At 40.8% G+C, this 13,683-nt stretch overlaps 1 protein-coding gene across 1 annotated transcript; it reads left to right on the forward strand.

Moving 5' to 3' along the window:
• Positions 1 to 211: 211 nt before the first annotated feature.
• Positions 212 to 11,572, forward strand: lmnb2 (lamin B2). The gene is made up of 12 exons (XM_036586716.1): positions 212 to 616; positions 1,886 to 2,022; positions 3,166 to 3,322; positions 3,402 to 3,527; positions 3,828 to 3,998; positions 4,254 to 4,379; positions 4,874 to 5,094; positions 7,441 to 7,663; positions 7,970 to 8,077; positions 8,206 to 8,325; positions 8,624 to 8,722; positions 8,937 to 11,572. The coding sequence occupies exons 1-12, from the start codon at positions 416 to 418 to the stop codon at positions 8,976 to 8,978; spliced, it is 1,731 nt and encodes a 576-aa protein (XP_036442609.1). The 5' UTR covers positions 212 to 415; the 3' UTR covers positions 8,979 to 11,572.
• Positions 11,573 to 13,683: the final 2,111 nt, after the last annotated feature.

Consider the following 13,683-nt stretch of genomic DNA (forward strand, 5'->3'; position numbering starts at 1 on the left):
TTAAGGGATAAAGAGAGGTTGGAAAATGTACACAAGAAAAAAAAAACAAGATTTTAAACAAACGGGGAGGATTTGAGCAACGATTGAGAGTTAGCAGAACTACAAACTCCGTAAGGACTACATTTCCCAGCGCTCACAGGCCGCTGGTTTTGGCGCGTTTTTACGTTGGCGCCGGCCATTTTGTTTCACACTCCTCTTTTCAAAGCTTTTGCGCCGCCGCTGGACTTTCATTCAAAAAACTTTCAGCGGGTCTTTCGGGTTTGTGAATAAAACTCATATTCATTCTTAACCCAGCGGCTTTTTCACACGTTCACCTCAAATTAGGACTGCAAGTCTGGAAAAAGTCCGGTAGGTGAGGAAAAGAAGTGGTGTTGTATCGAAGTTTGTGCTCCGCCGTTTCGTGAAGACCCTGATTATGGCCACCGCAACACCGAGCCGCGCCGCGGCCGCCACGCCGCTCTCCCCGACCCGCATCTCCCGCTTGCAGGAGAAAGAGGAGCTGCGGCACCTGAACGACAGGCTAGCCGTGTACATTGACCGCGTCCGGGCTCTGGAGCTGGAGAACGACAGGCTCATGGTTAAAGTCTCGGAGAAGGAGGAAGTCACGACTAGAGAGGTAACGTTAATTAACGAATGTCACGATTTAGCTGCTAAAGCTAACGAGAAGCTAACAGTCCTGTTGACTTCAATGGTAGCTAGTTAGCATCTTAGGTTAGCTAGTAGATAATCACTGAGACATGCGTGCAGGGATTATATTAACGCTAGTTAGTCAGCGTTAGTCATATTTATTTAACAGCCTGTTATCGTAGCCAACCGTTACGTTTGTACGAAGCTGAAGTGAGCTTCTTACTCGCCAGCTCTTGTTCTAATTTTCCCGTTCCACCTTAAATGGTTGAGGCGCCAGAATGGAAGTGCTGCACGATTTAAAGTGGAACGGGAAATTTTGTTGTTGTCTCAGAAAAACAAGTTCTGCAATCATAACTACGACGCTGTGGTCAGTTCTTGTGCTCCTATGTGTTTTTATTACTGTGTCTCAAACGCTAAAAACTACCTGATATAATAATTTAACTTTAAACATTAGCTAAGTTGTCTCATGCAATAACGTACAAGTGACTGGAAGATTTAATGCAGTTCTAAACTCAGCTGAAAGAAACAGCATTAATTCATTTAATATAGTTTGAATTGCAGTTGTTGATTATATGAAAGTGTTATGTTGAGCCGAGTTTGAGGTTAATGATGCATATGAATATCCAGAGCTTTAAAGATCACAATAAGGGGGGAAAAGCTGTAATCGAATCGATCTAACCGAAGATCCAGAGCTTGTAGCTTCTGTTGTTGTTGGTTTTGTTTTTGCTATGTTAATTAGCTGCTTATTTCCTTATAAACCTGTCAGAACTGCTGCTGGTCAGTATAGTTGTTATTCGCTCCTCATAAACAAATGGGAGTGGCCGGCGCTCTTTTCAAATTTGAATCTGATCTCTCCTCTTTTACTTTGTCATTGTTTAATAACCCAGTATCAAGACCCTGATCCCTCATCATGCACCATAAAATGTTTTAAAGAGTGGGCTGAATTAGGACATGCACTTAAGTCAAACTTGACTTTTTATTCCCAAGATGAAGACACGCAGACTCCACATCTGTAGATGATTTAGATCCTGTGGTTTAACAGAACTTATAGGGAGAGACTGCACCAGCATACTTAGTGTCCTATGGGCGATAGAAGATCTTGAGTTGGGTGTGTCTGGCTCTGGTCATATTTATATGTAAACAAGCAGTTAATTTACATGCAGCTGCATGCCACATGTCTTAAACAAAACCACAGGGCCAAGGGACCAAAGCACATAGCCAGGGTTTTGAGTGGTGGTCTGCTTTTTCCCCTCAAAAGGTATCAGGAATTAAGTCTCTGTATGAGGCAGAGCTGGCCGATCTCAGACACGCTGTTGACGACACCGCACAAGAGAGGGCGAAGTTGCAGATTGATCTGGGCAAGGCCAACGCTGAACTCAAGGAGGTCACTAAGAAGTAAGTTATACTTGCACGTTATGCTGAGAACTCAACTGAAATTTCACTGCAGTTGCACAGTTTGGTCCAAGCCTGGGCTTAATCTATGCCTGGGAAACTTACCCATAGTGATAGAAGTGCTCAGGAGCTCAGTGAACGTGTATTCTGTCTTTCTGCTTTGTAGGTTGCCATAGAAAATGTGTTACGACTAAAAACATTTTTACTTATTTACATCTTTCATTGCATGACCAAATCTTTATATTGTGTAATAACTTACACACCCTTGTATTTATTGTGTAATGGCTTTTGCAAACGTGAATGTTCACAAGAGGAAGTCAAGCCTAAGAATAAAACAGAATTCATAGCTATAGATTTACTTTAACATGACCAGTTGTATAATTTTAAATTACATCATCTAAGCTGAACTTGAGTTCTGCGAGTTTTTCTTCTATGCCTTACTGACTTAAAGTTTACCCTATAAGCTTTTACCCACCGTATGGTGGTCTGTGTTTACCTTAAGCTTATCTAAGACCAGTTCCATCTGTTGGGATAATACAGGCGACCATTGCATGTGGGATGTTCTTTCTATACAGCCACCCTTTACATCGCACCAGTAATTTTTAAAAATCAGTTATTTTCACTCGCGTGCCTTTTCTCTGTGCGGTTGTTTCCTTTGGTTTACTCTCGTTGCTAGTTAACACAAGTGAACAGGAAGTCTGAGGCTATATGCTCATGAGCATCGAATGTTGGTGTGACCACAAGGGAAATACCACAGATGTACAGTCATGTCATAGATTTTTTTCCCTACTTGTCTGATCTAGTTTTGATTTTGCACATTAGACAGCAAGGCTCTTATGTTATTCATTGGGGATTTTTTCCTGGGATGTTTTGTGCAAAACTGTGGCGTAATAAATACACTGAGTCATGTTATGAAAAGCTGTTTATCGCTAAAAATAATGTTTTGAATTTCTTCAGAGAGGTGCACTCATTTGCCCCTTTTCATTAAAGTTGTGCATAATCAAATCTGATTGTAAAATTAGATTATGCAAATTTCACAGATAGTTTTTGCTGTTCATCAGTTCCATATTTAGCATATTTAGCCTTATTACTTATTACTGATTGCCACTGTTATTTCATATCTGCTGCACACATTGTATTTTCCAGCTTTAAAAAGAGGGATGGAGACCTGGCTTTGGCTCAGGCCCGTATCAGGGAGTTGGAGTCTCAGTATAACCAGAGCGAGGCAGCCCTCAGCACGGCTGTCAGTGAGAATGCAGCGCTCTCCGCAGAACTGGCTGACCTGAAAAATCAGCTGTCTAAGGTTCACCTCCTTCTCAGGTTCACTTAATAGACAGTAAATGTGTTAAATGGGCCTGCACTGAGCTGTTGGTCTGTTTCAGGCTGAGGATGCTCATGCAGTGGCTAAGAAGCAGCTGGAGGCTGAAACTCTGATGCGAGTGGATCTGGAGAACCGTTGCCAGAGTCTGAATGAGGAACTGCAGTTCAGGAAGAGCATGTTTGAGGAGGTGGGTGTTCAGCCCCCCCCGATTATCCACACTGTGTGACACTCTAAAATGATGGACTGAAACTGTGAATGTTTTTTGAACTCATCACTTGTCTCAGCAGGTAGACAAAGAATAAGCATGCATAATGATTACTTGCTGGGTTTTTGCAAGTTTTGGTAATCTCATTCTAAGACGATGAAAAAAATGTACATATAAAATATATATAAAGTCTTTTTTTTTTAATAAATTATGCAAGACCAAATTCTAGCCTGAAAGTATCAGACACTGATGGTTTGAGCGTTCCTCGTCTGGTTGTTGAAGGAGGTGCGCGAGACAAGGAGACGCCATGAGAAGCGTATGGTTGAGGTGGACTCTGGGGCTAAGCAGGAATATGAGTTCAAACTGGCCCAGGCCCTGCAGGATCTCCGCAAACAGCACGAAGAGCAAGTCAGCTTCTACAAGGTGGAGTTGGAGCAAACATTCCAGGCTAAGGTAATGTGTTATCCAGTGTACCATGTACACTATTGAAAGAGGATAAATGTTGAATGCAAATAGTGAATGTGTGCTTTTTAAAAAAAGAAAAAATATTGTTGACTTGGTTAGGTAGCAAGTCTAAGGGCAATACTCCTGTCATTCTTTCTCTGAACTGATTCAGTGCTGCTCTGGTGCGAACTGCAGAAAAAAACAACTGCAGTGCATTTGATGTGTGTGGTCAAACAGGGTTTCTCTTTTTCTACTTGTGTGTAGCTGGATAATGCCAAGGTGTCGTCTGACCTCAACGACAAGGCAGTGAGTACAGCACGAGAGGAGCTGCAGGAGGCTCATGTGAGGATCGAGAGCCTGAGCTATCAGCTCTCTGCTCTCCAGAAGCAGGTAGGAATGCCGTAAACATTGGATATCATTAAAACCTGCTGTCTCTACTTTACAGATATGTATAAATAGTATATACTAAGGGTAAAACAATATACATAATGCATGTTTAAGTATTCTGTCAAATATTATCTCATTCTGATTTTCTGTCTTGCTTTGGCTGTGTTCGTAATCAGTTGTAATTGTGGCAAACTCTGAGATTTCATGATGCATTGAGTCTTTTTTGCTAGAGAATAGTAATTGAATAAAATTGTGAGGCCACAAATTGGCACCCCTCATGACTTGCTACTAATTCTAAACTACTGAGAACCAGTGGCCACAGACTATCCTCCTCATGCCAGCAAACTTGACATGTGACCAAGACACTTACGTGTTTCTTAAAGTATGAGATCTTAAAATGAAAGATGCTCTTTGTACGAAAATCATTTCCTAAGCTCTTATAGCTAACCACTGTAGCGTGACATGTAGTGTGAAGTTTTGTATGTTCTCCCCTGCAGGCGGCAGCAGCAGAGGAGCGTGTGCGGGAGCTGGAAGACATACTGAACAGCGAGCGTGATAAGCATCGTAGGCTGATGGATGGCAAAGAGCGCGAGATGGCTGAGATGAGGGACCGCATGCAGCTGCAGCTTAATGAGTACCAGGAACTGCTGGATGTCAAACTGGCCCTGGACATGGAGATCAACGCTTACAGGAAGCTGCTGGAAGGAGAGGAGGACAGGTGAGTAGAGACAGTCAAAGTCATCCAATCAGTGCAACACCAGTTGGCTCAGATGTGTTTTTAGATGAAACAAAATCAGAGTTCCCCTTTCTAGGAAGTCCCTGAGGGCCAAATTGAGAAAACCCTGTCTAACCAAATTACCTTAGAGATTCAGCTAGTCTAGCAAGCCAGATGTCTGTTGTCGGAGCCTCATTATGTCTTGTAATGTGGCCAACAACTCCCCTTTTTGACAGGAAAGGCCTGTTTGGCTGACCAGCAAAATAACCAGATTATCTGCAGGCTGTTTTAGCATGGCATGTAGGGGCAGGCACTGTTCAAAAACCAGGATTACAATAAAAACAAAACCGTGCAAAACGTATGTTTCTGCAAACATTCAAAGATATCTCACTTAAGAGCTATATTATGCTTCAAAGAAAATTCTTGGATAACTTTTAAGGATGTTTTGCTGTTCAATAAAGTTTAACATCAGACTGTTAAACCTCCCTGCATGGTTAACATGGGTGTTAGGGTAGCCAATAAGAATGGCAGTGACAAAATATAGATAGCTGTGACCAGCTTAACATACAATTGATGTGCACATAGGCGGAACATCTGAGACTGAGAACAAAGTTCAGTTAATTATTAACTGAAAAATACTAATAATAAGCCTATGATTGGGGGGGGAACTGATTCCTGGCATAAGGCTTTCTTCATACAGGGCTTGGTTCTCAACCATCTGGGGAGGTTTACCCTGTTACTACATTTTGAACTAAACTCTACATGATAGTAGACCTACAGCAGCAGGGTTAGGCACCTTTGCTTTAAACACAAATTGCATTTTTAGACATTACCTGAGGCAGTGCTTGTAGGGGCATTTTTACCTCTGTACACTACTAGTCCAGGTGTGCAGCCGGTGCTAGTGGCAGACTGAAGGCTTGCTTAAAGCTGCATGCCTTGAATTGCTTCAGGTGGGCCGACTTGGAAAGAATGCCAAGAATGCTGTTTGATGTGTGAGTGAATGGGGCAGTGTTTTGCATCATTCCAGGGTTTTAAGCTTTTAAGCCTACGAGCATGATATTCAGGTAGAATTAAACATGTCTGTTAGTCACTTATTGAAACACATGTTCACCGTGTAACATTTTATAAATCATACCAGCTCTAAATTACTTTATTCCGAGCTCAAACGCATGAGATGTCAGTTTTGCTTCTCTCAGGTTCAGCCGTGTTTATTGCTATCTCCTCTCATGTGAACTAAATGATAGCAGCTTGTCAGTTGAAACACTGTCCTTTATGCTTGAGCAGACTCCTGAAAGACTGTAGGGAATAAGACTTTGTTAGGCTTCAGAGCTCCTGGATGTGATGAAGCTCAGGGGGGGGAGTGTAAAGCAGTTAGCAAGCTTTACTTAAGGATGCCGTTTAGAAGAGCACAGTCAGAGTTAAAATGAATAAAAGAGGACTTAGAATGTGGAGGGAAAATTAAGGACAAAAATTAGCAATGTAATGTGTTTTTTAACTGTTGCCTGTAGATGGCAGTGTTCACCACTCTAGAACAGGGGTTTTCAACTATTTCTGACCCAGTGACTCCATCTCAGATGTGTTTGTGCATCCATGAGTGATACATTTGGTTCTACCTTAAAATTCAACACTATGCACTTTAAAAATTGTTAATTTTTTAGAGTAGTAATGGAGCATTTATATTAGGTTTCAAAAGTTTATCTTAATTCATGTTTGGGGGTAATTATTTTCAGTAAAACAAATAATTGTTTTACTGAAAATAATTACCCCCAAACATGAATTAGAGGGGGGTTGGGGGGTGGGGGGGGGTTAGATGAACTGTAGATGATTCTGTAATGACCGAGGAAGGATGCCCTGTATTCGAAAAGTGGTGATCAAATCTTGATCAGATAACTTACTAAGAAATTACTGTAAATAAGTAATTATAGTATAATCATTTAATAGCTTTTTGATGTTTCCCCTTAAAAAAAATTAAATGTAGAATAAAATTTCTTAAAACACTATGGTATCTAGCTTTTTTATGACCACCAGCTAACATCCAGAGTAACCGCCATGTGCAGCACGGACAGCAGCTAGACGGGCTGGGTGGGAGTGACTCAGTAAGGTCCTGGTAGGTTGTCGCAGGTATCTGGAGCCATACTGACTGCAGCGCATCCCACAGCTGCTGGAGGGTGTGTGGGGGAGGATCCTTAGAGCGAACACAACGATCGAGGTGGTCCCACAGGGTTCAAGTCTGGGGAATTAGGGGGCCAGGGTAGTACGTGGAAGTCTTGGTCATGCTCTTCCAACCAGTGTTGGGCATTTCTAGCCATGTGACATATTTTGTAAGGCTACTGTGTTTTTCACCCCAAGGCTGAAGCTTTCCCCCAGCCCCTCTTCTCGAGTGACTGTCACCCGAAGCACAGCCAGCAGTTCTTCTCGCACCTCCCGTGCCAAGAGGAAGCGTGTGGAAGAGGAACCGGTCAGCGCGCCCAATGTTCACATCAGTCAGCAGGCTGAGGCTACAGGTGGCATCACTATCGAGGAGATTGACCTGGAGGGCAAATCTGTCACCCTCAAGAACAACTCTGATAAGGTGGGTTATGGCACAGGCACAGTGTATATAAGAACAAGGATAGATTCAACTCAAGTTCAGGCTTAATTAAAATACTGGAATTCTGCAGTCATAGAAAAATGTGGTACTTGGACATGAAACTTTAAAAGCAGCAGCTTGTTTGGTGACCATTTGAGACAAGCTAAGAACATTTATTATGACTATCTGGTGAAAAATTGCCTCTTGCCTTGGAACCTGAATTGAATCTTACAGTAAAAATTAAGGTTAGAATTTCAGCATTTATATGTTTTGTTTTACATTTTTTTAAATTTAATTTTTCTTTTTTAGGATCAATCTCTGGGAAGCTGGAGGCTAAAGAGGCAAATTGGAGAAGGAGAAGAAATTGCCTACAAGTTCAGCCCTAAGTTTGTCCTGAAAGCAGGCCAGACTGTTACGGTCAGTGGGTTTATCTCTGTTTTCCTCTTGCTTCTTGTCCTTTTACCTTTTGTCCTGTTTACCCAAGTAAACAGTTGTGCTTGGGTGTGTGTATTTTATTTTATTTTTTTTTCTCCTGCTGTGCTCAGGTATGGGCTGCAGATGCAGGTGTGTCTCACAGCCCCCCCTCAGATTTGCTGTGGAAGAGCCAGAGCAGCTGGGGCACTGGAGATGAAACCCTCACCTTGTTGGTCAACTCAGATGGAGAGGTACGTGTTCACCGGTAGAAAGAAGTTAATTTTGTTGCTGGGTTTTTTCAGGGCTCTTGGATCTGTCTTGTTCATTGTTTACAAATTCCAGTTTAACACTTTCTATAACTTTTTTAACCTCTCTTGGAAGAACATGTAAGAAATGTATCTCACAGCTGTCAATAGTTGTTGTTTTTTCTTTTCTTAAAGCCAAGATTAAATTCAGTATGAATGCATCCTTTTTGTGTTGCTTTATGTCATGTATGAAAATGTCATGTATGAAAATGTCATATATTCAAAATCGTATCTGACTTTGCAGGAGGTGGCAAAACGAACAGTCACGAAAAGCGTGGTAGAGATAGAGAATGGAGACGATGAGGAAAGAGACTTCGGCGATGAAGATCTGTTCCATCAGCAGGCAAGTTGATAGATTTTGTGTATCATTTCTAAATGTGATTCACATTAAACCTGGTGAAGTTTCTTCATTTCTTTCTTTAGTTCTCATTTTTGTGTAAAATGAAATTAAGTCGGTGGGGATGGTGTTTATTAATATTTCTCATTTTGTGCTTGAGTGATTTCTTGGCTGTGTTATTTGGCAAGTTTGTGTGTCATGTCTTGTCTTTTCTTTTCAGGGCGATCCAAAAACCCGATCCAGAGAATGCGCTGTGATGTGAGGGGAGCTTCATTTGGCACCTTTATTCCCCCCATGACTATTCTCTCATAGAGCCACTACTTTTGTATTCTTCAATCATGAGTTCCTAAAATTGCTCCCACCCTTCCCTGGCAGAATGTCACTGACCCAGCATTTTTTTTATCGGACCTCATATTTTTTTAGAAGTCAGGTAATCATGAACTGTGTATCAACAGTTTTATCTTTTGGGTTTTTTCCCTACTCTTAGCTATCAAAACACTTATTTTTCTTGGCATTTTTGACAGCCGTCAAAAGGAATTTGGATGGCTTCCGAATGGATGCATCACCCCATTAGCACAGTAGAGGTCTAAAATATGACATGAGGAAATGACTCAATGCATTTTTAAGAAATTGTGAAGTTGTGTAATCCAGTGACGGTAGAGGATCTGCATGTAAATGCAGTCTCTTTTGTCACTGTGTGGTTGGTTAGGTAGGAATAAGAAACATGTTGGGACGCTCTGCTCCGAGGGATTTGCATCCCAGATTCCCTGATTTATTATATAGTTTACTGTAGATGAAACTGACAGCTATCGCTTAGCTTGTGTATTGTTTTCGCTTTGCCAACTGGATAAACAGGGTGGAAAAAGACATGACCAGTGTTCCAGGAGATTGATCAGCAAACAGAGTTTATCCTCTGTTTTATTAATAATCAACACTGAATGATACAATGTGAGCTCAGTCACTGATACTGATGAGTGAATGTTTAATACTGTGGGCATTTTAGGACTCTTCCTAGTCTAAAAGACTGGACGTTTTTTCTTTTTTTAATTTTTAAATCTTGCAACTAAACCTCAAATTATGCATCTAGCTGCCTTTCTATTGAGCCTCCATCTCGAATCATGCAAAATAAGCTGCCTTTGTCAGAATTCAGGTAGACGTTCGCAATAGGACCGATGATGAGGGGAGATCAAAGGAACCGTATCATGAGTCAGTTCACTGAAGCCAGACTAATGTAGTCAAGCATCTCTATTAACATTTTCAGTTTTACCTCCTTCTTGTTGAGCTTGCTTAAGCTGATCACACAGTAGTGTTCAGAACGTTCTGAGTTCATGTTAATCATGCAGATAAACACACAGTTGATCACTTTAACGTAATTTGAATGTGTAAAAAGCATTTGATGTGTTGCGATTTGACCAAAGATGGAGCTGCCTTATTCGTGGTGCTGGAAAATGAATGTTTTACAGAAAATGTGATATATTGATTTGAAGCAAATGCTTAGTGGTGAATAACAAATGTCTTGTTTAAGATATTTCAACCCTTCAATTTGCAGATATTTTGAAATATCTGCCATATAATTTGGAAGTGATATTCCAAAGTTAGCCTGGACAGATTGAGGCACTGGTTAACAATCTTGCTGGGCAGTACTTTTCCACCCTGTTCATTCTGATCACTTGTAAAAGCTGACCAGTCTATTATCTTCTTTTTGTTGTAAGTGTAAAAAAAAGCTCACATAAGTATGCACGCAGTGAATATTTTTCTACAGTTTTAATCCTAGGGCAGGGACGATGCTAAACGGCTCTCAGCACATTCTTGGACCTTTGTTGTGTGCTAGGGTCGATACTCAGCTTCTGCAGTGTTGAGGGAAGCCGATTGTCAGCAATCAACAAGCACAAAAACAATGTTATGTCAAAAGTTACCTTTTGGAAAAGTGTTTAGTCGAGATAGAAGAGTTAAACCTCTGAATTTATCCCCCCCCCAGTGCACAACAGGGAATCCCAGTGGTGCTGGGACCGGTTTCATATGCATTTGAAAGTGAGATGAATTATTAAGCGCATTTGTAAATTATTTGCAGCAAGTTAATGTCAGATGCAGCCTTTTTTGTAATTCTAATATTGGCCTGGGAAACGGATTCTATTAAGCTGGCAACTAGAGTACTTTGCATATTGAATGATTTTATTGGGGGTAATGTAATCAGGTTGTTTACAGATATTTTATGTTGAAGGTTCTCTAAAGATGGTATAAAGTTGTTAATACCATCTTGATCATGTCCTAAACACTGATATTCAAGTGCATTGATTATTGGTTTAGGTGTCTCTCAGATTGCCCAGGATTCATCTACTAGGGCAGGTGTATTTGTAAGCATTTTTTACAGGTCCTTTGAGCTAATAAAATCAATGTAGTTTTTAGTTAACTTGTTTTTTAATTGAACAAACTCCATCTGTGAATATAAATATCTTCTGGATTTTTCAACACTGTTGACAAGAAATGGATTCTTTTTCTTCAGGTTTTATTAGATACGACTGTGACATGTAGGTGCTTCTTGTAGTCTCTGCACAACATTGCAGGATGACATTAATACAGTAATAATTCTACTGTAGAGAAATCGCTATTTGGATGGCACAGATGGATCTGTGTTTGCAAAAAAGCTGAGCAGTTTGAGCCGTTTTAAAATGTGAAAAGGGCGAAAATTTAATTGGCAGAGTAGAAAAAGCATCTTGATGATCAAGTGAGGACTTGAAGGGCTTCAACACAGGGAGGGAGCATGCCAAATTTGTCATTACTTTAATGTTTGATTTTTACTTTTATTTGTGGTTTTAATTTTTTTGTATGCATAATACAATAAATGTTTTACATATTAAAAAATCTTGATAAATTGTTTTGTTTCCTTGCAGAACATCTTGATACTAAGACTGACAATCATGTTTTTCTTATTTATAGTCTTTCATATAAACCACTGTTAATGATCAAAAATTAGACATCTGGGTGCATCATATGAGAGTAAAGTGAGTGGGGTTTATGCTACACTACAGTGCAAAAATCACTGTAATGACTGTAATGTAGATATTTTTGAGGAAATAAGATAATCCACTTGCATAAAGAAGGGTAAAGTCAATGGAAAAAAGTACACAAGTTTACAAAACGAGTCCAAAAAATCACTAAAAGCTACAGATAAATTGGGACTCCTAACAACCTGGTAGACATCAAAACTGTCCCCATCAGATTAACAGCACTTAAAGCTTTCATCTTTGAGAGAGAGGAGAAAATCAAGCTGCTTCAGATCTGAAAACATCCACAGGTGTTTCTGTCCATCCTTCCACTATGAGAAGATGATTCAGTGCTATCGGTCTGAAAGGATGTGTAGATGTTAAGAAGACCACTGAGAAAAGGAGACAGACATACACTATATGGTCAAATATGTTGGTACACCCACACATTACACCCACAGGAGCTTTTATGAATCCCACTTAAGATCCATAGGCGGCAGTAATATGGAGTTGGTCCCCCTTTGCAGCTCTAACAGCTTCCACTCTTCTGGGAAGCTTTCTGCAAGATGTTGGAGAGTGTGGGGGTTTTTGCTTATTCATCCAGAAGAGCATTTATGAGGTCAGATACTGATGTTGGACGAGAGGGCCTGGCTCACACCAAACTACAGCTGGCACAGTGCAGTCAGGCAGGTGATGTTCTGGCATTTGCCAAACCCAGACTCGTCCATCAGACTGACAGATAGAGAAGTGTGATTCATCGCTCAGAATGCGTTTTCACTGCTCCAGAGTCCAGTGGTGGCCTATTTTACATATAGAACATATAAAATATATTTAATTGTTGAGGGTTGTGTATAAATAAATGTTCTGTCATGTTTTCTGTTTATTTTATGATCCTGAGTACTTGGATTGTGAAAAGGACCATTAGAAATAGTTAAGAATAAAACCTATGAATAATGCTTTTGCTTTCTAATGGGAATTGGCTTAATGTTCCCTGTAGAACACCTTTAGATCCTATTAGGAAACCATCAGATGCATTTAGAGTCAGCCATTGGTCACCTGTTAAACCATCAGGATCCTTTACATTGTGATATCAACCCATTATAAAAGCCAAAACATTACAAAACTTTTAGGAACTAACAAACACTTAATAGGTATTTCTATGGACTTTTTCAGCAGGGAATGCAACCAACATCCAAGACTGAACTTGAGAGGTGCACTCAATCTGAAAATGTGTGCTGTTACACCCTTCAGAGCTACAAAGCTTAGTTTAATAGTGCGGAGGACGCCACGGTGAGCTGGTGTTGGCAGAAAATAAGTGTTGGGATTCGAGTTGGAAAGCTGGTTGGAAATCCGTATTACCACTAGAGTGCGGTGCTTCTCACTGGTTAGACCCTTGACGGCTGGTGCGGAACACATTGGGGGGTGTTGTGTTTGTGTGTATGATAGAAATCGATTATCTGTTGGTGAGCCGAATTTCATCCTCTTATCTCTGTAGTTCACTGGCACCTCTAGCGACTCCGGCATATTACTTATGGCAATTTTAACATGTCAAGCCCTAATCTGTCTCTGTAGGGAGCTGAGAAGAATCCATACGGTGGCCTGTGGTTTGCTTTGAGTAACTATCTCCCTCTTTGTATCTCTTCTCAGGGTTACTGGGACTATTGTGCCTCCACGCCGCTCCCCAATTCTAGCTGTCCACTCGCAAGACCACCGGGCCATTATAGCCTTTCAACGTCACTTCTTCACTCCCATCTTCCTGTCTCTCACTTTCCTCTCGCACGTCGCCCTTTTTTGTCTTCCTCACACATTCATTTTCTTTGTCCTAGTCAACTCAGTCCATACATATTACATGTTCTCTTCTTTACGGCCCCCTCTTGCAGCCTCTGCTTACTCCCTCCTTTGAGGAGTTATTTCATGTGGCCTAGAAATGCTCTGTTCGTCATGCCTTGACAGGCTGTCTTGCACTAGAATTTAACATTCATT

This window comes from Colossoma macropomum, unplaced genomic scaffold (genome assembly GCF_904425465.1).
Source record: "Colossoma macropomum unplaced genomic scaffold, Colossoma_macropomum, whole genome shotgun sequence".
NCBI classification, from domain to species: Eukaryota; Metazoa; Chordata; class Actinopteri; order Characiformes; family Serrasalmidae; genus Colossoma; species Colossoma macropomum.